This window comes from Camelus bactrianus, chromosome 16 (genome assembly GCF_048773025.1).
Source record: "Camelus bactrianus isolate YW-2024 breed Bactrian camel chromosome 16, ASM4877302v1, whole genome shotgun sequence".
Taxonomy (NCBI): domain Eukaryota; kingdom Metazoa; phylum Chordata; class Mammalia; order Artiodactyla; family Camelidae; genus Camelus; species Camelus bactrianus.
In genome coordinates this window covers 40,221,265-40,248,611 of record NC_133554.1, presented here as the reverse complement: position 1 = coordinate 40,248,611, position 27,347 = coordinate 40,221,265, and the positions used below count along the sequence as shown (strand labels likewise).

Genomic DNA, 27,347 nt, shown 5'->3' with positions numbered 1-27,347 from the left:
CGGTCTCAGATTTCTCTTCAAATTAACTGGAGTTAACCTTTGGAAAATGGGGAAACACCACAATCCTGAGAAGCTGGGCCTGGGGGAGGCTTGTGGTGGGAAAAGAGGTGTGAAGACTTGGAATCTGGGCTTCAGGCCAAGCAGAGACACTAGTGCTACCTACAGAATGTCCTAGAAACTGATCTCTGGTCACAAGTTGAAACAGGACAGGGCAGCCCCTTTGAACAATGGTCACTTCCGCACTGCTGCTCCTGAGGTGGGCGGGGGGATGAGGACAGGCGGGCCTGTGATGTCCTTGAGACAGGGAAGCTGTGGGCACCTGATCTTCACCCTGTTCCAAAGAGCCAGCCAAGACTCTAGAGAAGGGGGGATGGCACCTGTTTCCAGACCCTTTTTCCAATTCATCCCCCTCAGCACAAGCATCCAGGGCTGGTGCTGGGACATGGGGCCATTTGAGGTTTCCTTTGCACTCTGGGCTGCATGACCAGACCCTGGGCAATGGAGGCTCACCTTTGGCGGGTGGGACAGTGGCACATGGACTGTTTTCCTTCTACTTTCAGGTATTTTTCTAATCCTCAATAACTGTATGTATCCCTTTTATAAAAGGGGAAAAAATTCTATCCTGGAGAATCATGAAGATGCTCAAGGAGAAGGAAGACATCACATGGTGGCACAATTATTTGTGAATTAATAAGATTGAAAAGGACCTGGGTTAGGATTTGCAGGCATGGACCTCAGACAGGCCTGGAGCCTGGGCCTGTTAGGGACACTCACTTTATACTCAGCAAACACTTAGGGATGCGCTGGAGGCTCTTTCACTTGGTGACAGGCTGACATGGGGCCAGTATCTCCATGACATTCAGGGGTGGTGAGCAGGAGGATATAAATCCCAGTGTGAGCTCCTCATGCCTGGCCGAATCCTCTCTCCATAAGATCTCGGGGGAAATCACACCTCCCCCTGGGAGCATGCCGTGCCATCACCTGCCTTGTGAAACCATCCCTGTAGATTTCCATGTCCTTGGCCTTAAAGAAACTTTACATCTTTAACTGTGGCAGTTAAACAGCCTGATGTCCTGTTTAAGACCAAGAACACAGGGGCCAGATTGCTTGGGTTTTATCTCCATCTCGCCACTTACTAGTTATGCATCCTTGAACAAGTTACTTACCTAACTTCTGTGTTCCCATCTGCAAAGTGGAGATAAGTGTCTTCTTCATAGGATTGTTGAGAAGAATTAGGGGATTGATATACAAAAAGTGCTTGGAGTGTGGGAGGGTATAGCTCAGTGGTAGAGTGTACGCTTGGCATGCATGAGGTCCTGGGTTCAGTCCCCAGTACATCCATTAAAGGAAAAATAAATAAATATAATTACCTCCTCCCGGGAAAAACAAACAAACAAAAAGCACTTGGAACAGTGTGGGACACACAGCAAGTGCTAGGTAAGTGATAGCTATTATTATTGGCATTTTTCCACTAATCACTTCATGATTTTTTGTGTCAACTCTACAAAGACAATATCAATACTTCTGTGACTACTGCACAGAAACTTCTCATCAGCTTGGCCTCTAGGGGGAACAGGGTGGCACAGAGAAGAGAAGAAAGTAATGAAATGAGCAAGGAACACTTTGATGAGTCCCTTGCTAAGTGTTACACACATACCATTTAATCCAGCAGTAGGGACACCAGATAAAATGCAAGACAGCCCGTATAATTGGCACTTGGGCCGAACTTCGGAGAAATAAGTTTTTAGTGTATGTCCCAAATATTCCCAGGATATACTTACACTAAAACAAGTATTCATTGTTGAACTGAACTTCAAATTTGACTGGGCATCCTGTATTTTTATTTGCTAAAAAACTTGGCAACCCTCTTGGTGGGGGTTGGTAAGGTTGTTCCCATTTAGCAGGTGAGGAAAATGAAGCTCAAAAGGGTGAAGTAAACAGCCGGAGGTAACAGTCCCAGCAAGTATTCAAAGGCTCTGCTCCCTGTTGGAAAGCCTCCAGCGCTCTGCTCTCAGAAGAGGGGACAGGCCTAGAGCCAGAGAAACTGCCCTCAACTACTTGCCTGCAATCAGAACATGACCCTCTGCCTCTGGGGCTGGGAGCCTGAATGCAGGAAGAGACCATTTTTTTCCCCCAGAGAGAGGGAGATACTGCTCCCCAAAACCAGAGCACCAGAGAACCTTCCTACTGGAGAAGGAGGTCCCCGTGGGGGATGCAGGCAGCCAGGGCGGCACCCACAGTCCTTCCGGGAGCTGCCCCTGCCTGGGGCTGAAATCTGGAGGCAAAAAAGCACAGGAGAAAACTCAGGAAGCACCAAAGGAAACTTCTCCGGAAGCCCCAAAATATTTCCACAGCCAGGAGAGAAGTTTAAAGTGAAAGCAGCCCTGAGAGTACTGATGGGGGGGGGGAGGGCCAGGCTGGCCTCTCAGAGCCCAGGGCATGACCCCAGCGCCCCAGAAGCTGCGGCCTATGTCACCAGGACCACCCCCCCCCACCCACCCAGAGCTCACTCAGACAGCCCAGGCCTCCCCGGGCTCCACAGAACCCCCACACCTTCCCTGAGAGGAGCCCCCACCTCTGCACTCCCAGACTCCAAGGTGGGGTTTCACTTCAGTCATTCTCAGCTCTATTTTTACTCAAAGGTGACAAGAAACAACAAATGTTCAAAGCAGGACGATTAAGTCACTTGATTCCGCACATCTGCAAGGCCAGGGACCGTGGCTGACCATTGCTGGGAGTGGGGACAGGGAAGAGGTCCAAGAACCTCTAAAGGGCTTCTCTCCAGAGCCAGGAGTCTAAGTCTAGAGCTCACTCCCCAGTCTGTGACTTCCCAGGAAAGTGACATTCAACGCCATCCTTACCTGGCCAAGAAAGGCCAAAGCATATTCCTCCAGACAAGGAACAGCATGTAAAAAGCTCCAGACAAAGGAACAACATGTGCAAAAAGCACCAAGCTCTGGCAGTTGGTGTGTCTGGGGGGGCTGTGAAGATCTCAGGGCAGCTTCAGGGTGGGAAGTGTGGTAACGAGCAATGGGAGGCAAGACTGGAGATGGCTGGAGATAGTGTGTGAAAAGGCTCCCATGCTAAGAATTTTATTCTCTAGGAAGGGGGCAGGTGGGAAGGTGCTAGACTAGTGAGTGAATCAATCCTTCAGGAAGGCTTGGCAGAGTTCAGGTCCTTCCTAACCAGAATAGGCATCACTTGGGGGCTTGATAGAAATGCCAAATTGGAGGCCCTGCCCCAGACCTGCTGGATCAGAATGCATTCTCACAAGTTGCCCCAGCTGATTCGTATGTCTAGCTGAGGCCCTGAGTTATGGCTGGGGCAGAGAGGCGGGTCACTGGTTTGACTTCTCCAGTGCCCTTTCCTGACTGCCCTTCTGTTCTCCTGATGTTCAGCGCTGCTGCCTCCTCGCATCATCCTTGCTCCAGGATTCTCTTAAGTGGCCATTGTGCTAGAACAACACAGCCCCCTAGAATGTTTGCCCCTTTTCTTCTTACCCCCTCTCCAACCACAGAGCATTCTAACCTTCCATGTGCTCAAGGCACAGCTGGATGTTGAGGGAAAGTGAGATGCACGCAGTGGTGAAAAGCCAGCTCCCAGACTGGACTGGGCGGGCGTGCGGAGGAGCTTGGCCAACATACAGATGCCAGGGCCAACCCCAGGTTCTCACGCCGAGGGCCCTGGTGCTTGGGCACCCCGGGGGAGCAGCACAGGCCAGGGGCATCACACAGACTTGAGTTTAGAGCCCAGCTCAGCTTTTCATAGGCTGTGTGACCTTAGGAAAACTGTTTACCCTTTCTAGAATCTTGTGGGGGAAAGTCTCCTCATCCATAAAAGTGGATAAAAATAGTTGAGACCTCTGCAGGGGGGTTGAAGATTAAATGGGACATTGTTTGTCAAGTGCTTAAGGACAGTGTCTGGCACCCTATAAATGGCAGCCTTTGTTATTCTTTGTGCCTCTAAGGAGTTGAAAGTCTGGCAGAGAAGAAGTGACAACAGGCACACACCCTACACAGGTAAACACTATAAAACAATAGGTAAGAAAGCTCAGTGATGTGACCCGAGCAAGCAGTGTTCGGGATCTGAGCTGGGGTGCTCACTGAGGCGAGTGCTATAATCAGGCACGAGGGCTTCCTGGAAGTGGTGGTAGTTTGAGCTGAGGCTTGTTCATGAAGTTGGCTGCAGGATGGTGAGGGGTCTTCCTGGCCAGAGCAGAGGGGCCAGGCTGGGATGCTGTCAAATCTGAATGGATAGTGCAAGATGTCCCCTAGCACAGGGGAAACTCAAAGGCACTTTGGATTGGATGTGGAAAGAAAATGCCTCACTGAAGGTTTCCAGGCAAAGGAGATGTAGATGGAAGTAGGTTTAGTGTAGTCACAGCCAACTGGGTATGGAGTGGTGTCTCAGGTACAGGGAGGGGCTCAAGGATGATCAGGTTTCCACTGCAAGAGCCTGGCCATGGTGGCACCTGACCAGCCACCACAGGTCCCCAGGCAAGAAACAGCTCTTCTGACATCAAATTTGCATCCCATCCTTCCTTGCCAGGGAGCAGGAGGCAGAACAAGTTCCTGCTTTTGGTCTCTAAAGGTTCTACACCCAAATATGGCACATGGTGCCCACTGACCCATCCAGGTTAGGAACCGCCAGAGGGTCTGTAGAATGTCTGCAGACCAAATTCAAGGGGAAATGGCCTTTCCACATGGCTGGTTGGCACACCAGCTGGTCTCTCATTAACCCTCTCAATGATGCACCAGAAAATTAACAACCAAGGCTTTCTGCTCCATTAACACGAAGTTGGCTCTTGGCTTGAGCGGGAGGGTTGGGGGATGAGGAGGGCGCAGGTTTTGTCTAGACAGAGGCACTCATAAAGGCCAGGTGCCTGGGCTTCTGCCACTCAGGAAGGGGATGGGCAGTGGAGACCTGGTGTGTCCCCCATGGCGGGTGCCCTCCCATGGTGGAAGTCCAAAGCAGGGGCCAAACACAATGGCCACTCCCTCATCTCATCCTTAAAATGAGGGTAAACAACTTTTTACAGGTGTACTGTGAGAATTAAAAGAGATCCCGAATGTGAGAACACAAGCTCAGGTCTGGTACCCATTAGGTGTCCCATCAATTGCTTTGTTATTTTTATTTTTTTATTGAGAAACAGGCTCAAAAGAGAGAGATATGTCATGGGTTGTCTTGCATCTGGCCAGAATCCAGAGTTACAGAAGGGTCTGACTTGGTTTGGGGTCTGCAGACAGTCCTTTAGGAGAGGGAATAAAGGACCCTGGGGCCCTGCTACCCAGATCATGGTCCCTACGTGAGCAGCAGCAGCACTGGCATCACCTGGGACCTTGCTAGGATCCAGAACCTCAGGCCTCATCCCAAACCTACTAAATGAGAATCTGCATCTTAACAAGATCCCTGGATCATTAAAATGTACAACAGACTTTGAGACTCGGCTCTAGTGTATTTGGTCCTAAAGAAAACCATCTTCTCCCCTCTCCTCTCCCACCTCAGGGAATACAGGGCCCAGGACTCCAGGCAGACAGCGGTAGAGGATGCTGACGCCAATGCCAATGCTGAAGGGGCCTTTGATTAGCACTGCTTGCTTGCCACACTGCATCAAAGCACACAGAGCACATGTTGAGAAAATTATTCCCTTCTTGATTCCTTTCAATTTTTCCTGCTACTGTTTGGTACTAGTATGTCTTTAAAGTCCTCTATTCTCTGTTTCCTTCCCTTTAAACAAAGACACAGGAGGCTCAGACCTACATCCCTCTAAGGGCAACAGTGTATGTAACTAGAATTAGTAACACTTGAATTTTTAGAGCATTTATTTGTAAGGTAACTTATTATTTATTGCAAGTGGTACAGATTTTCCACTAGTTGCCTTTCTAAATAAGTTATATTTAAAACAATGAATCAAACTGAAGAAACAGTAAGTTCATAATAACAGAAGTGTGTGAAATCTGGCATAAAAATCACAAGTGGTATATAAATTATGGCAGTTTGGTAAATTATTATTCCCTACAGTTCATAAGAGCCCTTTGAGATCATCTCGTCCACTTTTTTTTCATATTGCAGGTCATCAAGTCAATGTAGTAGGTCACAACCAGCACTTCTTGGGTTTGTTTTTAATGGAGTGTAATGGAATAGGCTAAAGGGCATAGAATTATGGGTGTATTGCAAATGTAGACAATGAAGGTAAGTCCTACCCCATAAACTTTAGTTTCAGTTTCTGTGTGTCCTGGCTCACAATGCAAAATGTCTGTACTATGTATGGGCTGCTGTTCAAAGAGTTAGCAAGTCAATCATCTAGTCCAATCTCCCTTTGGTAGGTTCTCCTGGCCTCTTATAACTTAATTCCAAAGGGGAGGAGTTGTCGCCTTTGGCCAGGTCACCCATAAGCAAATGTCCCTTAATGCTACACCCTGGAGGTCCCCACCACAGCTCTCCAGCTCCTCTCTCAGGACAGAACTGACAACAGTAGCTCCTGCCACAAGTAATTAAATGGATGCTCCCCAGCCCTGCGGAAGCCAGAAGAACTCAGGCAGCTCACACTGAGGCACTGTTTTGACCTGTACAGAAATTATTGTGGAGACACATGAGAAGGAAAACATGTCATTTGTGGAGGGACAGGGTCCCCAACACCAGAACCTGCTCTCCTGGCCCTCTCAACCCTCTCAGGCTTGGGCAGCCCGATTTCACTGGTCTCCCCTTAAAGATGTCTTTTCCCTTGAAAAACAGAGATGGAGAGGGGGAAGGAGGCTGGGGGAAGGGCAGGAAGAGCAGGAGGAAGCTCTGGGTGGGGAAGAGGATTGAGCTCACCACAGGGTGGCACTTGAAGGATGGACCTTGTCAAGGCTGAGCCTCTGGTCTGGCTGCATCCAGGGACCACTGGGAGGGTAGGAGCGGGCAGGGCGGCAGGAGGAAGCCGGGGCAGCAGGTTCACGATGGTGGGAGGTGTCAGGAGCACCTACCACCCCAGGGGCAGCTGAAATTCCACATTTGCCTCCACTACAGACAGATGAGTGGGTAAGGGGGAGGGTCCATGGGTCCCTACACCCTACCAAGCAAGGGTCCCCTAAAAATGCCTGCAGACCCAGTGAAATTTTGAGCAGCAAAGGAAGAGAATGGAGTTGTGGTGCCCTCTCCCCTCCCCCACATCCCCACCTTCACCTTCCTGCTCTGGTTCTCAGTTCAGGGCAGGCTTTCTCTCCCTTCATCATATGCAAAAACTCTCCACACACAAACCCTTGGTGCAACAAGCCCTCAGATGTTGTCCTAGCCTTTCTGGCTCCAGCCAAAGAGAGGTCTGCTAAGGAGAAAGGCCCCAGGCACAGGCTGCCCCCAGAGGCCTGAACTCTAGGCAGAGGACTCCACGTCTGCACCGGAGCCACCCATCATTAACATGCTGTGCGTGGGTGAGTTCAAATGCAGAAGCTGGATCTGTGGCCCAACTGGCAAAGGACCTTGGTGCGCAGTGGCCTGATTTATGGCCAAGAGCTCTCTTTATTTTCCTTTGGAAACTGTGGAGGTGCATTTAAAAAGGCCTGAGATCAGAGCCAGCATGCACGGGCTCAGCCAAGTCCTCTCTTCCTCCAGTCCCCACTTACTTGTCCCCTGCCCTGCTCTGCAAACAGGGCATTAGCAGTCCCCCATCCCTACCCCCAAAGTCTATTTTCTCTCCTTCCTCTTTTTGTATTTTTGGGGCTAACAAACAGCGCCTCTTGCCAATAATCCAGGGACAAGGTAACTCGGGATATGGGCTCCAAGCCCCCTTGGGATCACCCTTAGGAAGAGGCAGCCCAGCAGGTGGGCACTTACAGGGCACCCAGAGGCTGAGAGCCGCCAAATACCATGGGTGGAGCCAAGGCAGTCTCCACAGTTGTCACTCTGGTGAGAGAGATGAACAGATCAATCAACTTCCATGAAATACCAGCTGCCCAGGGACTTTACTGGCACTGCCGAGGAAGGCAAGGGAGTGTGGGAGAAAGCGTGGTTTAGAGTCAGGCCAGCCCTGTGCTCAATTCCTATCTTACACTTCTGCTGTAGGACCTCGAATGAATTCCTTAACTTCCCCGAGTCCCAGTTTCCTCCCTATAAAATGGAGATAATTCCTCCTTACCTCACAAGGTAGGGGCTATTGAGGGTGGGTGATAACACTTGGGAGATTCCCAGGACAGTGTTGACACACAGTAGGTCCTCATCAGTGTTGGATAAGTTCATTATTGCTATTGGAAGCTGAATGGGCTAAAAATAGAGTTGAAGCCATCTGAGATCTGACCCAGCTCAAACTGGGAGATCTTTGTCAATAACTTAACTTCTCAGGGCTTCTGTATCCTTATCCATAAAATAGGGGGATGATAAAAGGAACCTTGTTGAGTGGTAGGTATAATGTAAGTACCTAGCACAGCAACGGGTACATAGTAGGACCAGTTAAGTGTTATTTTTTTTTTCCATTCTTCCTAGATCAAATGGAAAAATCCGATTTCTATGAACTCGGTAGGACTAACGAGATTTCTTTTCTTTGGGCTCGGTGGTTTTGAGAAACCCAAGGATGAGGTTTCTGTGAACTTTGCAGAACTCAGACACATTTCCCTGAGAGGTTCCCCACTGCGCAACTCCAGGGGTGCCATCACCTAGAACACACAAACCTCTCAGAAAGGGATCTTAATCATAAAACCAAAACAATTTTTTGAAAAAAATTTTCAAGGGAGGAATTTATTCAAATAGGTGGACTGTTGGCTATTTAGGACCAAGGTAACTTGCAATGGAACAGGGTGACCACAGGGTGAGGAAATCAATTGCTGCCGTGGGGAGTAGCAACCCCCCAGCTAGGGAAATAACTAGGCTTAATTATACAACATCTTTGGTCTCCATCATCTCGATCCATTAAACCCTTGCTGCTGGCCAGGAGGCAATGCCCAGGAGGAAGGGGTCAGCCCAGCACGCTAATAGGATCAGCCTTTCAATCCCATGAAGGTAATTATGGCCACATCCTTCCCCAACAGCCCTGAGCAAATAGATCTCAAGTCAATGTGGGGCTTTTCTAGGCAGCACCAGCTGCACTGACACCCCAGGAAGGCCAATGGCTATGCTGCCCGGAGTGACAGGGACTCTGAGCTCCATTGGTCCACCTGAGTCCTCCCAGCCACCAAATCCCTTCTAGAGACACTGCTCACCTTGGACCAAATGCCCGCGCATATCTTCTATGTCTAACTGTGGTCTAGAGGAACATAAAGGTATCTGAGGTGAGGGTGGAGGAAAGAAGGGAATGGTACCTGACCAATTAGGTCACCACAGAGCCCACCCCAACTGGCCCCATCTCCTGAAGACCACAATGACCCTGTCAGTTTCTACATGGCCAGTAAACCCACATTCATCTCTTGTCCTGGAGTGCGGTAGAGAAGGAAGGGCAGGAAGAGAAGACACAAATAAAAGCACAGGGGCAGAAAATCAAGTGGAGGCCCAAATGAGATCTGAGCCTGGGGAAGGAGAACTGGATGGCCCATCTGCAGTTGGTCAGGGAACCAGCTGGCCCCACCTCTTTGCCAAAGACTTGGGTAGGGGGTAGGATTGGGCAGCTATCCCCAACCCCTCTATGAGGGTGCATGTTAGAATCTGCCTGTTTCCCAGATTTCTTTCTTCTTCCCCATTTACAAGGTCTGGAGCAGGGTCTCCCCAAGCTTCAGGACAAGCAGCACATTCTCACAGCCAATCAGGGTCATCCATGGCTCCAACAGACCATATCTTGTCCAAAGAAATGCAAGCGAAGGCAGACCAGGGCCACCGGTCAAAACAATCAGCCTCTCCAATCCAGCCTTGGAGACAGGTAAGCCACAGGCCTCTCCCCGTGGCACTCAGTGGAAAGTGCCTAGACCCTGTAGGTAGAATGTGGTGGGTGCTCCAGTCCCCATGGATCACCTCAGCCAGGGGCTTGGCAGGGGCTGACGATGTGGAGATGACGTGCATTTGTCCTGAAACTGCTGAGCCCCTGGTTTGCCCCAAAGGGCTCAAGCTGGGCCAGACAGCTGCAGTACCAACACTGGCGGTGAAGGCTTCCAATCACACAATCAGAAGCCCTAACAACACGTGGGACTCCCTTGGGGGGTCTCCGACTCCACTCCAAGCTACTACAATTACCAATTCCACACAGTCGGAAACTTGTGAATGAGCCAGCTAATGGGTTTCGGGATTTCTGGTGGAGTAAGGAGTTAAAGGAGCCTAGAACCCAGGAGTTTTTTTCTCCCTCTCACACTCACTCTTGCAACCAAAAATACAGAGGGCTTATTATGCGTGAGGCCCTGGGCTAGGCACCACCTAAGAACCTGGTCCAAGACTGTCCCTGCCAGTCCCCTTGCACCCTTCCCAGCCCCTTCCAAACTTCTCTGCAAGCCTTTTCTGGACCCCCCATTCAGTGATGAAGGTCGTGATGAGCTAGACTGCGAGCAGTTAGGTAGCACTCCTCCTCATCAAAGTGCTTTATAAACATTAACCAATTAATCCCCACGGCGCCCACATGAGACATCACAGCCTCACTTTGCAGGGGAGTGCGCACAAGGAAGGTGCCAGAATCGCCCCCGGGCCCAGAGAACAGCCCAAGTCCCCATCTTACCCGCAAGAATGAGGCAGAATGGATTTTTCTCCCTAACCACCCCATCTCCTACCTGCCTAGCTAATTCTTCACAAATGTTCCCATCATGCCTTTCTTTTTCCAAAGAACAACAGCAGCAATCACAACAATAACAAAAAATTAGGTTTCTCTGAGTAGGACACTTAATTCTTCTGCCAGCCCCACCTCTGGGATTCCAGCAGCCTTGGGATTCCAGCAGCCTTGTCAATCATGGGCTGGTGTTGGCAAGCAGGAATAAATGATGGGGGCTTATTCACAGGACAGGAAGGCATCCATCTGCAGGTGTTACAGGCACACTGGGGCAGTCTGATGCGGCCTGGGTAAGAGAATTGCCCTGATCAAACCCACAGTGACTGTGAGGCCAGGGGCTTGGACTTTGGTGTGGCTATTATAAGAATAAGATAGGAAACCGAGGCAGGTTCATGATCATCTGGAGAAGGGTTTGTATCCCCACAGCCTCAAATTCTCCCCTGGCTCCTGGGTAGGGCACTGGGTCTACAAGAGGCATGAAAATAGCACCAGAGGTGGAAATGGCCCTTGGAAATGATGCTTGGGGTAACGGAAGTAAGCTCTAAAATGCAGGTTCTAATAACAACAGATGATCCTGTTCTGCCTTCTATGAGGTCCAAATAACTACAAGCTTTTGCTTGACTCCATAGAGTCAGCCTGTTTGAGGCCAGAGCCAAATTGCTTGGGACAGAAAGAGGCTGGAATGGCAAAGGAAGAGACCTTAAAGGTAGCCCTCAGTTCTCTTCTAAATAAATCCTGAACATATAGTGAAAGCTTTTCATCTCCACTCAGAGGGACGGAGAAACTTTCAGAGCACCCCCGATTTTTGTTATTCCATAGAACTTGACTTGATCCAACCTGACCCCTGAACCAAGAGAAAGTGGTAAGTGTTTAGTGGAAAGAGTGATGAGATAAAGTCCAGAGAGGAGATAAGACAGAGAACACGTGCAGAGAGAACTATACGAGCTAAAGGGAAAGAATCCAGGCAAGGATCTGAGGGGCAACGCTGACATTATCACATTAATGTAGGAAAATGAGCGGTCCAGAGACAGGAAGTGGGACGGCTGGAACCATCAACCACCACGCTAGCTTCTCAGGGGCAAAGACCCTGTTCCAATGAGTCCTATATCACACGGGCAGCGGGGGGCCAACCCATCTCCTTGAGTCAGACTAATCGCCAACACTGCAGCCCTCCAGTGAGAATCACCAGCCTCAGTGGAATTAGATAGAACCTCAACCACCCTGCCCTGGCTCCAGGACCAGCCCCTAGTCCCACAAGAGACACATAATCAAGCTGGGCTCAGAGTCATTGAGGTCACTTACCCTGCTGGACCATTTTGGGGAGAACTCTGTGACAGAGGACCAGAGAGACAGATATCCTCCATTCCATGACATTCCAAGGCCTTAACTAAGCACAGGCATATCTAGGTGACACTCAGAGTCTTCCTCCTAGGGTATGATCTGAATCCCAGCTTCGTCATTTACCACTTAGGTGACTTGAGTAATGATTTGAGCCTATCCAGCCTCTCTTTCTGTAAGAGGGAGAGAAGACTACCTATCTTGCAGAGTTGTGAGGTTGGAAGAGACTGGATGGAGAATGCCTAGTACAGTGCCAGGCATATGGTGGGTCCTCAAGAGATGCTATTATTGCTGCTCCAAGGAGCAGTGTTAAGGAGAAGCCTCTCTCACTGGCTCATTCATAGCCCTAAGAAGTACTGGCTACCCTATGCCCTGAGTGCATCCCCTTTACAATTCCTGATGGATCTGGCTTTTGTGGAGCCTTGCCTCCCCGTGACTGTGAGCCTTATAAGTAAATAGCTTCATGAGAGGCAGAGGAACTTCCTCAGGGAGCCACAAAACCATGCTGCCAAGCAAATGACAGCTCGGGTATTTGTTTTAATTTAGGCTCTTGTCAAGAGCAAACTTCATGGCTAACAGCCCAAACATGACTGCACAGCACCTCCCCAGGAAGCCTCATTCTACAGCTCTCAAATAAGCTGTTTTGAAGAAGGAGGCAAGGACTCTTCACGTTGCTGCCAAATCAGTGTCCCCCATCCCCTCCATCTAGGCTGCCCCCAGCGCCCAGAGGCCAGGGCAGGAGTAGCAAGGTAGACAGCTCAGATGCCAGCCTGCCTGAGTCAGGGCTGATTAAAAGGCACCCTCAAAGAAGCCCTCGGTCTAATTTTCCCACCTTCATCTGGTCAGAAATTTTCAAAGCAGCCTCAGGCAACTTTGCTTCTCTGCTCAGGTTAGGGGTGGTGGGTGGTAGAAAAACTTGGAAATGATCAGATGATCAGGTAGGGGAATCAGCCAGAGACAGGTTTCCATAGGATTCTATGTTTTGGGAGATAGGCAAAGCAGTACTGGGTTTTGCAAAGAGCCAAGAAATATTCAGGAACGTAAGCTGCCTTTGAATATGAGGCATTAGCATGACTGTTATTTGCAAGAGCAGCACAGCGAAGAGGAGGTCACTAATCCTTCCTTTGGGTCAGGAGCTGATCTGCAGCCGGGCTCTGAACAGATGTGTGCCCCCATTCACACAGACACACAGACACACGCGCACATGCACGCGCACACGCACACCACCCAGCAGCCGTGGGCCCTGACCTTCACCCAACGATGCTAGCCTCTGCAGGGAAAGGAGCAGATGGAGTGGCTGGGCTTGGCGCAGGACTGACACCCAGGGGATCCAGCTTTGCCCCTTTGATGTTGAGAAACCAAAGTAGAATGAACCATCACAAGGAGAGCTCCTGGGGGAGGAAAGGAAGGAAGAAAGAATGAGAGGGGAAGAAGGGAGAAGAGGGAGGAGAAGGTATGGGAATGATGAGGACCCAAAAGGATACAGAGGTCAGAAGCTGGGTACTAAGTACTGAGGAGCCTCCAGGGCAAGACCTTGGGGTTCAAGGCATCACCTTGTCCTCTCCCCCCACCATCTGACTGTTACCAAGGAATTCAAGCCAGGCTGACCCTTAAAAATGTCCTTGCCCCATCGCATCCAATGTCCAGAACCGGAACCTATCTCCACCTGCCTCTCCCAACCCTTGCCCCCTGCCTAAGGACCCTGGGCTAGAAGATACAGCAAGAGAGTGAGAGGGTCCCACTGAAGTGATCAGGGAGGGCAGGATCCCCTTACTGTCTTCTTCAGGGGCCAGCAGGACCCTCTGCCTACATCACTGAAAGAGTTGGCGAAGGAGTCTCAAGGGAGGAGTGGGAGAAATGCAGGGCTTTAGCCACCTAAGCAAGGCAGGCTGAGGGGTGGGAGGTGGGGTGGCAGGTGGGGGCACTCAAGGCTGGTCGCAAGCCCCCACAAGATACAAGTGATCAGTTACACATCCCCAGCGGCAATGCAAGAGCAATCACATGATCGAGGCAGATTTGGGAGCGAGGAGGTGGAGACGCCGAGGTTTTTTTTTTTCTTTCTTTTCTTTTTTTCTTTTTTGGGGGAGAGGGAAGGTGAGGGTGAGGGCGATGAAGAGGCTGGCAGGAAGGACTGCTGAGCTGGGGGTTTTCAGGTCCTTCAACCAAATGGCCCCTACAGAGGTCTACACCTACAGTCACCCTTACCTCCCTTACCACCCCTACCCCGAAACACACTGGCCTCAGGGTGTCCCTGAGGTGGCAAACTCGGGCTCCAAGGACTTTACGAAAATGGCCTTTCTTTTTCAACGTGGACAGAAGGAGCAGCAGCCGGGGAGCTGAGGCAGCACCCTACCAAGGCTCCCCTCTCTTCCCCAGGGTTGGGGAGTGCTCGGTCACACAACAGGTGGGAGAGGGGGTGACAGCTCTCCTGACCCCGTCCGTCCACTAACCCCCCATTCCGCTTGAAGTCCTCTCTGGGGACCCCATCCATGGCCGATCGCGGGTCCCCACGCCGCTCCCCCGCCTCCCGGCCCGCCAGGCACCTGGGCAGCCGTGCCGGCAGCCCCCAGCCCGCGCCGGGCTCCCCAGACAAGCCCGGCATCGCGGGCCCCGGGGCCGTCGGGGCGCCGCGCCGGGCGCCGGGGCCCGTTCCCGCCCGGCCTCCCCGGCCCGAGCGCACACGTACTGCTGTAGAGGGTGTCGATCCAGGAGAGGCGCGGCAGGCCCCGGTGGCTGAGCGGCTCCATGCCCGCGGCTCCGCGCGGCGGCGGCGGCGGTGGCTCCGTCAGATCGGAAACCCGACCCTCATCGCACAACAAAGGAGGGAGGGCGCGGGCGGCGGGCGGCGGGCGGCCGTGAGGGGCGGCCAGCCCCGGAGGCCGAAGTTGCCGAGCGCCGGGTGGAGGCGGGGGGGAGACAGGGAAACAGGTAGCAAGGAGGAGCGAGCCGGAGCTGCCGGGGGAGGAGGGGAGGGCGGGCGAGGGCCGGCGAGCGCCCCCGGGAGCCCTTCCGGCCCCTGCGGCCGCCGCGAGCCCCGCTGCCGATCCCCGAGCGGCGGCCGTGCAGCTCGCCCGCCAACTAGCAACTTCCCCCGGGCTGCGCGGCGCCCAGGGGCGGGGGGTGGGGGCCGCGACCAATCGGCGCGAAGCTCCCGCGCCCCCTCCCCCGCCGCAGCACGCCTCCGGAGCCGGGTGCGGAGTGTGGGGAGCAGCCCGAGTCCCCACGACGCCCAGGAGAGAGGGGCTCCTGCCCGTGACGGAGGAGTGGTCGATTGGGGTCTCCCGCCTGCGGCGCAGGCTCCTTTTCCTCCTGTCTGGGACCGGCCGAATTCTGGTAACCCGCAGACTAGGTGCCGCGGGGAGACCTATGGGCCCGCAGGGGTGACATCACCTGCCACCCCAGGATCTCTAAGCGCAGTTTCAGGGGCCGGTGCGGCTGCCAGGCCCCTCCCCTCGGCAAGGCTGGGGAGCGGCACTGATGGGGTTAAGGTCCTGCCCGCCCGCGGGAAGCCTTGGCTGCCCTAGGACTCCTTCCTTCCAAACCTTAACAGTGAGTGCCTCTTCTACTTACACACCCTTGACCTAAAAGCCGGGCTTTTCCTGTCCTACACACCAGAGGGCGGCGGCTGGGGAATGGCTGGATGCCGGGGGACAAACGGGTCTCGGCTGGGGTCCCTCCAAGAGCCTTCTCTGGGGATCCCAGCCGCAGCTCACGTGTGGAGGGATACCATGTATACCTAATCACTTACAAGTTGAGGGTAGTCTGGGGTCAAGAAGCCTCTGAGAACAGAGCTCTAGAGACAAAATTCCTTCTAAGACCCTCCCCCACCAAAGCAGTGAAGAGGTTGGGGCGCAGGAGCTTTATGCCTGTCCCCTGGGTGCTGGTTCTAAGGGGCCCAAAGCAACTTTGCTGCAGATTTGGTCCTTTTGGCCTCCTTGAGCTAAGGGACTCTGGAGAAGGGACTGGAGGGGAGGGAGGGTCAGGCTAGGGTGGTCCTGGGCTGTAGGATTAAAGCTCCTCTCCTGAACCCAAAGGAAGGGAGACAAAGGGCCCACAAGGGAACTCTGCACTGGGCCGCTTTTGCCTCAGGTAGGGTGAGGTTTCTGATAAAGGAGCAGACCCTCCCCACCTCCCATCCCCCAAGCAGCTCAGGGCAAACACTTCCTAGGACACAGCTCTAGGGAGAGGCCTGCAGGGTGAAGCTCACCCTGACCTTTATAGGGGCAGTGTTTTCAGCATCCTTGGAACATTTGCGGGGGTGGGAGCAGGGGGGGGTCCTCATCATTCTAAACAACCACAGATCTAGCTCTTAACATTTTTTTAAAAAATAAAAGTATAGTTGTCACAATATTATATCTAGTTTCAGATCCAGTTCTTAAGAGGAGAAGCAGACCGTCGCCCATGATGCTGAAAGGAGACTACACCCAGCCCTGGAACTACTGAGGTGGAGGCCTCCAGAGCTGCCCACGGGGAAATGGTGGCCACTGGCTCACAGTAGGTCGGGTGAGCCCCTGAGAGTTGCAGGGGAAGATGTTCTGGGGTGTGAAAAACCTCCACAGGTGTCTGCAGTGGGTGCTTTTCAACCTCAAGGTGACAGTGGCCCCTCCCTGCATCCACTTGGCTCTCCCCCACCCCAGCCCTCCTGCTCTGGCTCTTGTGGATCTCCTTGCTCAGCTGTCACCCTCCCACCATCTCTGACTTGCACAGAAGACTGGGAGGACCAAGCAAGCAGGCACCTGGAGCTTGGCAGAGAGGGGGGCGTGCATCTCCAATGAGATGCTCCCGAAATAGAGCCAGGATGGGAGAGGAAGCAAATGGGCTCTTGGAAGAACCAGAGGGAGGACGGTGAGATGGAAGAGCAGAGAGGGGCCCAGGGCTTCTCTTCCTCCCACGTGGAACCCTCGGTAAAGGCACAGAACCCAGAAGAAAGGTGCAGGCAGGAGCCCAGCCCAGGGAAGCAGCAGCACTGCCCCCTCCCCAACAGCCAGCACCACTACCAAGGCGGCTTGGGCCCTCTCTGCACACTGCGGGGATTGTCCTGATGGCTACATCTGGGCACTGACTGTGAGGAGGCCATGGATGTATGTTTCTGCGTGAGTCACATACATTTGCATACATTTTACATTTTTATCTACAAAGGCTTGAACAAGCTATTTTCAGCATTTTTCAAGCTAAAATGTTACAGTTGCTCTCCTTAGCATTGCCATAGTTTGCTTTTTTCTACCTTCTGTCCAATCCTCTCCCAGACCTCCCAGTCTGGAACACAATATAGGGGAGAAGGGAGAGGGATCTTGGAGGCAAGTAAGAAGGAACACTTCTAATAATGAGCAGAGAATGCCCACAGTGGACCTGGCTTGGATCTTAGTGCTTTGTTAACACGATAGCCTTACTATTATCTCAGTTCCTTCCATTTTCCAGATGAGCAAACCAAGGCACTGAGCAGCTAAGTAACCTGTCCAGACAGTAAGTGGAGGGCTAGGACTTGAACCCTAGCAGTCTACTCATGCTCTTAAATGCCAGGCATGCTGTCTCCACTGTCAGGGTTGAAGGCAGGGTGGCAAAGGTCCATGGAAATCTTTGCTGGTCCATAGGTTGGAGACCACCTTCTAGGAAACTCTTCCCAGCCCTCTTCCATCTCCAAACAACTGTCTCACACATATGTATCCCAGGAAAGGGCAGTTACTTCAAGATGCCTTGATGCCTAGATGGGATGACTTCCAGTGGACATACCACCCCATGGCTTGACTCTAACCTTGGCTATGGACACAAGGGTGTGGAAGCACCAGGGTGATATGAGACCAGAGCAGAAGCCTCCAGATTCCTGGCACTGAGAGTGGAGAGGAGGTTGGGGAGTCCCAATACCACATGCTAGGAGGGAAGGGGTTAAAGAGTCATTCTCATCTACATTGTGTCCAAGGTGAAGTGCTCTGCCAGCAACCCCCATCTGTCAGACCAGCAGGGGGACATTCCCATGGACAGGCCGCCCTGATTCAGCTGAGTGCAGACCTGCCTGTGCACCTGAGGCACTGAGTCAGCACCCATCACACCTTGCCCTCCAAGCCTGCACTAACTGTTCACTGTCCTGTCCTCCAGGTGAATGTGTGAATGTTCTCCACCTTCCCCAGCCCTCCTGCTGGCCTGTGCGCTCAGGCTGTCCTGGGCTCCCTTCCTCCCCTCCCCTCCTCCCGTGGCGACCAGCCTGGTCCTGCCTCACCACTGGATTTAAGGGGGATTTAAGGGTGAGTTGCCAGGAGCACTGGGCTGATGAGGAGGGGACGAGCAGGAAGCAGATAGATCCCTTTCTGAAGATCTGCGGCCTTGCCCTTAATTCCCAGGGCTGTGCTGCTCACTGCCTCTCTGACAACCAGCTCGCTTCTACCAGCTCCTTGGCCAGGATGGAAAAAGGGTGACCATGCTTAGAACCAAATCTGTGTATTTCCACTTTTCTTCCCTCCTCACTATTAGCAGCCCCGCTCCCCTGTGCACAGCAGGAAGGCCCTGGGACTCCCGGCTTCCTTGATCACCGATGGATCACTTCTGGTGAAAAAGATCTCCGTTCCATTCACCTCTCCCCACTCTGAAGCCAGCAGGGACCACCAGTGTGCACAGGCTGGAGGTACAGGTGCTGGGGCATTGGGGGTGGTGGTGCAGGTAGGATTCCATGTTCAAATTAAAAAAGAAAAACAGAAAAACTGATAGCCAAAAAACCCTTTATACTCTTCCTAGTAGATCAGCTCTTTAAAAGCTGGGACTGCGTTTTTTTTCACTGCACTCAGCCCAGTGGATAAATGAGGCTCAGGTAGACCTCCATGGCAGCCATAACCACACTCTGCCCCCAGATCAGCTTTCTGCCAGAAGCCCAATAGATTGGCATTCAATAATACATGTTGAATAAATAAAACTAATGACAGCTAACTCTGATTGAGTGCTCCTTAAGTGCCAGGCACTGCTCTATGTGCTCCACATGGACCATACCCCTTAATTCTCACAATGAGCCAGCAAGGTAGATACTGCTATTGTCTCCATTACACAGAAGCAGGAGGGCTATGCTACTGGCCACGTAGCAGGTGGTGGGGCCTGGAAATGAGCTGAGATCCTGAATCCCGAGGCCACGCGTGTAAGCTCCGTACTGGCTGTAGTGAGTGAATAAACGAGTAAACAGAATGAAGCTAGACTCAGGGAGGAAGAAATTGGAGCTACAGGAGGAATGTAATTCCAGAACTCCCCAGAGCCACCAATGATTAAGCAAAAAGAGAACTGGTTCCCAAAGAAAATCACATCTACTACAACAGGGCAGATGACTCTGGAGACAAGCTAGATGCAATCAGTCCAATGACAATTCCCTGAACTCCAGTCCCCGCCAAAACTCACTGCTTCTACGCCTTGGGCCAGTCTTCAGCTTTTCCAGCCTCAGTTTTCACATCTGTAGGTGGGCACCCAAGTGGATCAGGTAGGTGACCTCTGGGCTTTCTATCTGCCCTGGCAGACTATAAACTTTGCTTCCTAGCAGACCCTGGGATGGCTTGTTTCCAGCTCTTTGCTTCATTTCATTTACTGCTGTAACTGATACCTTGGGACAGTAAAGCAGCATTTACTGTTCTAAGATTCACCCTCACCCCTCAGGCCTGGAAAGAAGAAAATTACTCAGGCCTCTCCTGGGCACCTCTGAGTGGGAAGGTTTGGCTTAACAGTTCTGTCCTTTGTTCTCTTCCTCCCTGTCTCTTCTCAGCTTCCTCAATTTTCCAGCAGACGGTGAGATCTACAGGCAGCACAGACTTCCTGAAAGCCCTCCCCACTATTCATTTCTTTTCCAAAGTTCTGTGTCAGCTTGAGTCATGGGGAAGATGTAAGAGTCAGGGCAAGATAGAAACCAGAGAACTACATTCACCTCCTTGTTGCCTCCCTCGGCACCATGGCCAGGAAAAGCACGGTGATACCCAGGTCCCTGTAGCTGTGACGCTCCCAACACGTCCCTACACATTTTTCAGGGGCTGTGCTGAATGAAGCTCCAGTTCCAAGGCCAGGGCCACAGTGAGTCCAGCATCCCGGGAAGAATACCTGCCTTAGACTATACTCAGCAAGCTGCGGTTTCAGGAGAGTCTTAGACCAAGCCCCAGCTAAAGTGGCCCTCACCCGACATGGCTCAGATTTGTACCACCCAGCGGTGAACATGAGAGGTTTCCTAGGGAGTGAATCAGAGGGCTCAGGAGTAGGGTCTGCAGTCCCCTTCCTAATTTACTTACCCCAGCATCCCCATCAGCCTTTAGAAAGAGGCCAGCAGAAGAGACGGAAGGATACTCCAAGTCCCAAAAACCTAGAGACAAAGTTCAATAGCTCCAACCTTATCAGCTCCGAGTGAGGCAGGGGCATGTCCAGCGGGGGGTCAGAGCTCAGGCGCTGGCCCTCTGCCCTCCCACAGTCACCATTCCCCTGAAGCTGTCTGTGCTTCTTGCTCTCTCAGCCAGAGTTCTGCAGATGACTCCCAGCCCCTTGCTGCTCTGCCAGGAGCTCTGACGCCACCCGCCAGGCTGGCCCCATCCCTGTCAGGCCCAGGAGTGGCCACAGGGGCTGAAGACAGGCTGTCAAGGAGACCGGCTCCCAGAGGTGGCGGCTCAGCATTCAAGAAGCCGAGGATAAAGGAGCATCAGAGCCTGGCCAGTGGTGCTTGTTATCAGTGGAGTCTCGCTGCTGTGGGGTTACCATTCAGGTTTGCGGTGTGTGGTCGTGTCTCTTTAAGGACGAGGCCTCTTTAAGACAAGTTCCCTCTGCAGTCATTCCTGCCACCAGTGGTCCTGCGGCAGACAACGGGGGCTCCCGAGCGCCATCTGGCGGTCCAACAGAGCAGCACCTCAGCCACCAGAGGCGATCCCGCCACCCTGGACATAGTCTAGCCAAGAGGCCTGGAAATGTCTGCATTAAAATCTCAGCTTTTCCCACTGGATTGTGCACAGGGCTGTTGGGTTACCATCATGAGCAATGGGGCTAGGGAAGTCAGGAGGAACTCCATTTAGCGTCAGGAGACAGCAGGAGCCCCCAAGAGTGGCCTGGGAAGAATAAACCATCCCATTGGACAAAAGCTTCCCTAAGATATTCTGAGAAGGGCAGAGGGTAATTTACCCAGTCTTCCTGCTGGCCGTGTGCAGAACACAAAGCGAAGCTGTGCATATCCTGTCCCCACAGACACTGGAACAGTGGTTCTCAGTTAGGGGAGGGGTAGTTGGTATTGCCCCACAAGGGAGGATTTGAAAATGTGTAGGAACATTTTAAAGCCAGAGATGTTAAACTGTCCTGCGATATGCAGAACTGTCCCAAAGAATGTCTGTCCCCAAATGCCAACCCTACTTGGTTAGGAGGAACAGAGACTGGCTCCTTAGCAAGCTTATACCCTCCTGTTCTTCTTTTCCCCACCATTCTGCCTTTGGTGTCCCCCCTAAATCTCACCTTTATAACCTTAGAGGTGGAGAGGGGGAGTGGTCTGGCCCAGGACCTTCACAAGCCAGTGCCCCTGGCTCAGTCTCACAAACACAGTCTGGTGCCAGTGGCTGAAAAATCAACACACAGATGTTGATGAAGGGAGAGTGGAAAAAGATGAAACGCCATCTGCTGTGGTCAGTGGACACCACACAGTTGTCACATTTGAGCTGGGTCTGCTGGCTTGAGAAGTTGCAGGCTCACAAGGCTGACATCATAGCTAGAATGATCAGTTGGAGGAAAAAGTTTCCCAGCATCACACACATCACACACAGAGAACACTTCCTACTGCTGTTGGAATAAAGACCCACATCCTTCTGGGGGGCCCCAAGGCCCTGTGGCCTCACTCCTCACTTCCTTTCAGCTTCATCTGGCACATTCCCCTCCTTGCTTTCTCTTGCTTTTTCAGAACTTTTGTACAGGATGGTACCTCTGGCTAAAATGCTCTACCCAACTCTGCCCAGATATCTCCTACCCTTCCCTCTAGTCTTAACTTAGATATCACTTCTGCTAGGAAGCTTTCCCTAACCACCGAGAGGGAGGTCTGCATTTCAGATTAGTCAGTGCTCTTATGCCTATCTCTTCTGCTAGACCGGGAGCTCCAAGAAGGTATGGACCACATCTCTCTTGTTCACCACTGTAACCCTGGCACCTTGAAATAGTGGTTTCAATGAGAAAATGAATGAATGGATGACCGAATATGCTCGTGGTCACAAAAAGCCTGGAACGAGGGAGAACAGAAGCTTCAGCCAACCCAGCTCCACCAACTGGGAAAGAACTGTCCGGGCTGGTTGGAATGTCATGTGGAGAATGGTCACACTCTCCAGAAAGACTCAGAAAAACAACAGGATCCTAGAATCAGATTTGGGGCAGGAGAATTGCTGTTCCAATTAATTCCCTACCTGCTCACATGAAATCCCAAGTGGAAACTCCCCAATGCCCAGGGGTCCCTAGCTAAGCAGCCGGCATCGATGCTGCACTCTTTTCACCCAATCAGACTCCAACATGGAAATGGAACAGACACGGAGAAATGGCTCAGTCCACTCAGGGAACATTGGTCTCCATTCTCAGAGACCTTCTCCTGGGCCTGTCCCAAATTCACAATTAAATTTGTTTTTAGAGGAAGGAGGCAAATGTAGCTCTCCTCTGGGAAAAAGCAGTCTGTGAGTGCATGCCTGTCCTGTCTCCTGTCGTCTGCTAGGGTGCGGACACTGGGAGTCTGAGAGAGAAGATGCTGGTTGTCTGTAGCGACACTGAACAACCCTGTCCTGGGAGGCTGTAGGCTGAAGCTGACACTTACTGGCTCCCACTGATAACTTTGATGCCTCTCCAACCACACAGATGGGAAAGCTTGCTTTCAGCTCACGGATGGGAGAAGGGTGATGGGAACTGATTCTGGGCACCCTCACCTTCCAAGAACCTAGCCTGAGAGGTTCCGCAGGCTGCCTGAGAGATGGACAGACAGGCAGATGGACAGGGCTTGGGCAGACCCTCCGTGGCTGTGGCTTGCACTGAGCCACGGTGACCACTGGGCAGGCCTGGGAGCCCTAGAGGGCACTATGTCAGACCCACCGATCTGCTGGGCACCTGCAAAATGGGAAGAAGGCTCCTTTTCATTTTCTCTTCACCAAAACAAAGAGACAAAATACTCAACTATTCATCAATGTCTGATTTGTTGGGCCTTGGGTCTGTGATGGTCCAAAAATCACTGTAGGCCACTAGGGTCAGTAATCCAGATGGTCAGTCCTCTAAGCTACCCACCAACTTCTCATCTGCTGCTTAATAAGGATGTTCAGGCATATTCTCCAGGTACTTGAAGAACCTGGTGGGAGGGGGAAGTGGTTGTCAGTAAGGGCAGGGGAATAGTAATAAAGGTGTCAGCAACGAGCACTTACATTGTGCTTACCGTGCCGGGACTGATCTAAGAACTGCACATATTAAATCAATGAATTATCACAGGAACGCCCAACTGCCCAGAATCCATGTCTTTGCCCCTCAACACTCTCTCCCCAACAGAAGGGAAAGAGCACTAAACAGAGCACACCCTGAATCCAGGTCCTGGCTCTGGCTCTAACCTGCTGTGTGACCTTGAGGACCTCCCTTTCCCTCTCTGGGCCTTTGTTTCCTCACCACGACATGCAGGGAAAAAGACTATCCTGCCTATGATTCCTTGAGAGATGACCAGGAACTAGCTGATCAGGGAAAGGAAAAGCTTTCTTCTTTCCCATCCCTCAGCTGCTCAAGATTTCAGGAAGTTCTATGGGTTCTGAGGCCTGGAAAAGTTCATCACCTCACAGAATATTCCCTGATCCCTGTGTAAGGCTGGGTTCCTTTGCCCAGGAGGTTTATGATAGTGGATTTGCCAAGAGGCAAGGCAGCACCTGGTGGGTCCAGAGAGTGGTCTGGACAGTATGTTATGAAGCAGGGGTGGCGGAGGACGTCACCACTTGGAATTAAGTTGATGACTAAACTCTTCCTGGAGGAAGTGCCATTTGAACCAAGGGCTGGAAGGAGACCTCACAGTCACTGGCAAAAACGGCGGGTGCGGGGCCAGGGCATTCTAGGGGGAAGGAAAGCATGAGCAATGACAGAGGCAAAAAGGGGGTGAGGTGGGGAACTAGGTGGATGACTGGGAGAAGGCTCTTTTGGGAACTGGGGGAGGGTACAGACTGGTGCTAGTACAACGTGTGACCTCAGCACGAATCAGGGACCCAGCGGGATCTGCAGCTTTCTTAGGCTCGTCTTTATAAAGAAGGCTTTCTGGGAAACCGCCTCCCCTCTGTGACACTCACAAAGGTTCAGGACCACCTCCACTCCCTGTGAGTTTGTGGGCAGAGACATCACTTCCCGAAAGCCCTTCAGTCAACACATCCCTGGCTTCACTAGTATTTACATTCTTGATACCGTGTTGGGCATGTTACTTTCACTCTGACTTTTTTCTTTCCAGCCTTATTGAGATATAACTGACAAGTTTAAGTGTAAGTTAAGTGTAAGTTTAAGGTGTACAATGTCATGATCTGATATAAGTATGTGTTGTGGTATGATTACGACAATAAGTTTAGTTAACATATATGTTATCTCACAGGGTTACTTTTTTTTTTTGCAGTGAGAATACAAGATCTACTCTCTGAAAAAATTCAAAGTATTCAATACAGTGTTGTTAACTAGAGTCACCGAACTGTACATTAGATTCCCAGAACTCATTCATCTAATAACTGAAAGTTTGTATCCTTGGACCAGCACCTCCCAATTTCCACCACCCTCCAGCCCCTGCTCCCCACCACTCTACTCTTTGATTTTATGTCACTCTAACCTTTGATACACGACACAATACTTATCCCCACTTTACAGAAGAGACTCAAAGTCACACCTCTAGTAAGTGGCAGAGCCAAGATCTCACTCAGATCTGAGTCTGAGTCCAGAGCCCAAACTCTCAACTGCTTTTATGGGCTGACTGTTTATGTCCCCCCGAAATTCATAGGTTGAAGCCCTAATCCTTCATGTGAGAGGCCTTTGGGAGGTAATAAGATTTGAATGAGGTCATGGGGGTAGAGTCTCCATGATGCAATTGGTGTCCTTATAAGAAGAAAGAGACCAGAACTCTTTCCCTGCCATGTGGACACACAGCAAGAAGGCAGCTGCCCGCAAGCCAGGAAGAGAGCCCTCAACAAGAACTCAACCACGCTGGCACCTTGATCGTGGACTTCCCAGCCTCCAGAACTGTGAGAAATAAATATCTGTTCTTCAAGCCACTAAGTCTATGGTATTTTGTTATAGCAGCCTGAGCTGACCAGGACACCCAGCACGTGTCCACCAGTCCTGACGCTGCAGAAGGCATTCTAGCCTTTGACATCACAAGATTCTTCACTGGCGAGGGAGTCGAGTTTCCAGGCATATCAGGCAGCTTTGGCACCTGACACTGACATGAATTTATCAGCAGAACTCTTAAAGCTGCTCTCCAGGGGAAGCAGCAGGGCAAAGAAGACACAAAGGTGCATTTCCACCCTCCTTCTCCTCAACTGAAGTCTGACAAGCTCTTGGATCTTTCGACTACTCCTTGGGCATGAGGCCTGCACCTGGGGGTCCCCAGGGTGTTTCTCAATGCAATAGGAGTTATTTTGTTTCTGGGGTGTGTCTCCCACAAAAGCAGCCTCCCGCCCTGCCTGGCTCAGGTTCAGCCAAGTATTCTAAGGAGCGTTTTAAGGAAAACTATCCCCTCGCTAACCTCTCAGGGGGATTCAGGAGAAAACTGGATTATCAGCTCTACATCCTGCCTTACCCACATTTTCATGGCTCCATTGCCCTGGCCCCAAAGAAGAAGACCAGTACACTCAGCACTTTCTAGAAAATTCTCTTCTCTGAACAGAGCTAGAGCCCCTGGGGGAAGATAACACCACATGGTGAGGAATAAGAGATTCACTTTCCTAAGAAAGGACCCTGCACTTCTACGAAATCTTCCCACAGAACCTCTAAGGTCAAAGGCTCTGAGGAATTCCAGTTCCCCTGCAGTGCCACCTGGACAGAAACACGTTTCAGTGCTGCAGGGGTTAGCTAATCCTGGCGGCATCTCTCTCACATAGGCAGCCCCCAGCCTGAGCTGGCGCAGGCTCAGCTGAGAATAATAAGGGGTACTTAGAATCATTCCTACTCCAGAGCCTCCGGGAAACAGGGCCTGATCTCCTGCTCTGGGTGGAGAGGGTGGGGTCTGGGCACTGGGAACCGCGGCCGCCTCAGCTTCCTGTGGAATGACTTCAAACATCTGTCCCTGCCCATCCCTTCCAGGGTAAGCCCTGTGCCCAATGTCCAGTCTGACAGGTGACAGACAGGAAGACGCTGTCCCTCTGCCTCCTGCTCCCTCCAAAGTCTCAAGCTCTAGAGACTTCCTTACAGCTTAGCCATGACTTGGATGACACGTGGTTCCTCATCCTGACCCTCCTCTCATGGCCCAAAGTCTTTTAGACAGCTCATTGCCCAATCGCTTACATGCCCCACTGAGTTATTTTCCAGGTTCCTATTTCTATCTGATTATGCAAGTTTCTTTCCTCTAGGAAGCCACATGCTCATTACATGAGGGTGGCCACAGGTCCCCAGAAGAGGGAGGAAGGGTGCTGGGAAGAGCCCCCTTTCTAGACCCAGAGCCTTGGGTGATGACTCCCTACAGCCAGCATCCTGGGGAGCCTGGGAGCCCTGCCCCACCCAGGAGGAGACAGCACAGCCCCAAATCAGATCTTGACTTGGTTTTCAGTTTCCCCAGACAGCAGTCTCTTTTCCAGGTGGCCCCCGCACAGGGGCTGTCTGTCAGGCAGCCTGAAGCAGAAGACAGCAGCAACCACTCTGTACAGGCCAGGAAGGACATGGAGCCTCCTCTTAGTACCAGCTGGACCTGGCTGCAGGCCTGCTCTGCCCCCTCAGACTCCTGCTCCTGGGGTAAATGCTGGTGACTGGCTGTTAGGGCAGAGCCTTAGAGGCTGCTGCCCCTGCCAGTGAGGACCTCCACACAGAGAGTTAGTTCTTTGGGGGTCCTTAGGGAGGCTGGGCTGGTTTTTTCTGGAAGTAAGAGGGCTGCTTTTGTAAAAAGAGACCCTATTTGCCTCCTACCACAACTAATCACAGATGAGGAAGCAGACACAGAGAAGCTTCCCAGGGCCACACATGGAGCTGCACACACAAGCAAGCCACATTTCCTTCCAGGCTCACAAGGAGCCTTGACTTCCCACAAAGACCACGAACCCCAACTCCAGTGCCCGTGGGCACACCCACCCAAGGCCTCACTTCTGCTGATTCCTAATGTGGCTTTTAGGACCAAAAAGGGAGAGGTTCTGTCTTGTTGAGAACACGGCCCGAGCCACCAACAAGCAGCTGACTTTCATCCTGGCCTGCCTGA

General features: G+C 51.9%; 1 protein-coding gene and 1 long non-coding RNA gene across 5 annotated transcripts in view; one reads left to right on the top strand and one right to left on the bottom strand.

Moving 5' to 3' along the window:
• ABR (ABR activator of RhoGEF and GTPase) overlaps nt 1-27,347 on the bottom strand; it is a 172,874-nt gene that overhangs the window by 116,944 nt on the left and 28,583 nt on the right. The window contains exon 1 of one of the 3 annotated variants that reach the window (XM_074343191.1): nt 14,679-15,081. The exons of the other annotated variants lie outside the window; for them this stretch is intronic. Coding sequence (XP_074199292.1) covers nt 14,679-14,739 — 61 coding nt within the window. The 5' untranslated portion in view covers nt 14,740-15,081. Of the gene's footprint in view, nt 1-14,678; nt 15,082-27,347 lie in introns of those variants that run through there. 3 annotated transcript variants of the gene reach the window in all.
• LOC105071534 (uncharacterized) lies at nt 15,312-25,782 on the top strand. 2 transcript variants are annotated; one of them, XR_835536.3, is made up of 4 exons: nt 15,312-15,541; nt 16,353-16,486; nt 18,458-18,608; nt 20,454-25,782. It is a non-coding gene; the product is annotated as an uncharacterized LOC105071534 (long non-coding RNA). The 2 variants fall into 2 exon arrangements; XR_012499566.1 differs by having other exon boundaries at nt 16,353-18,608.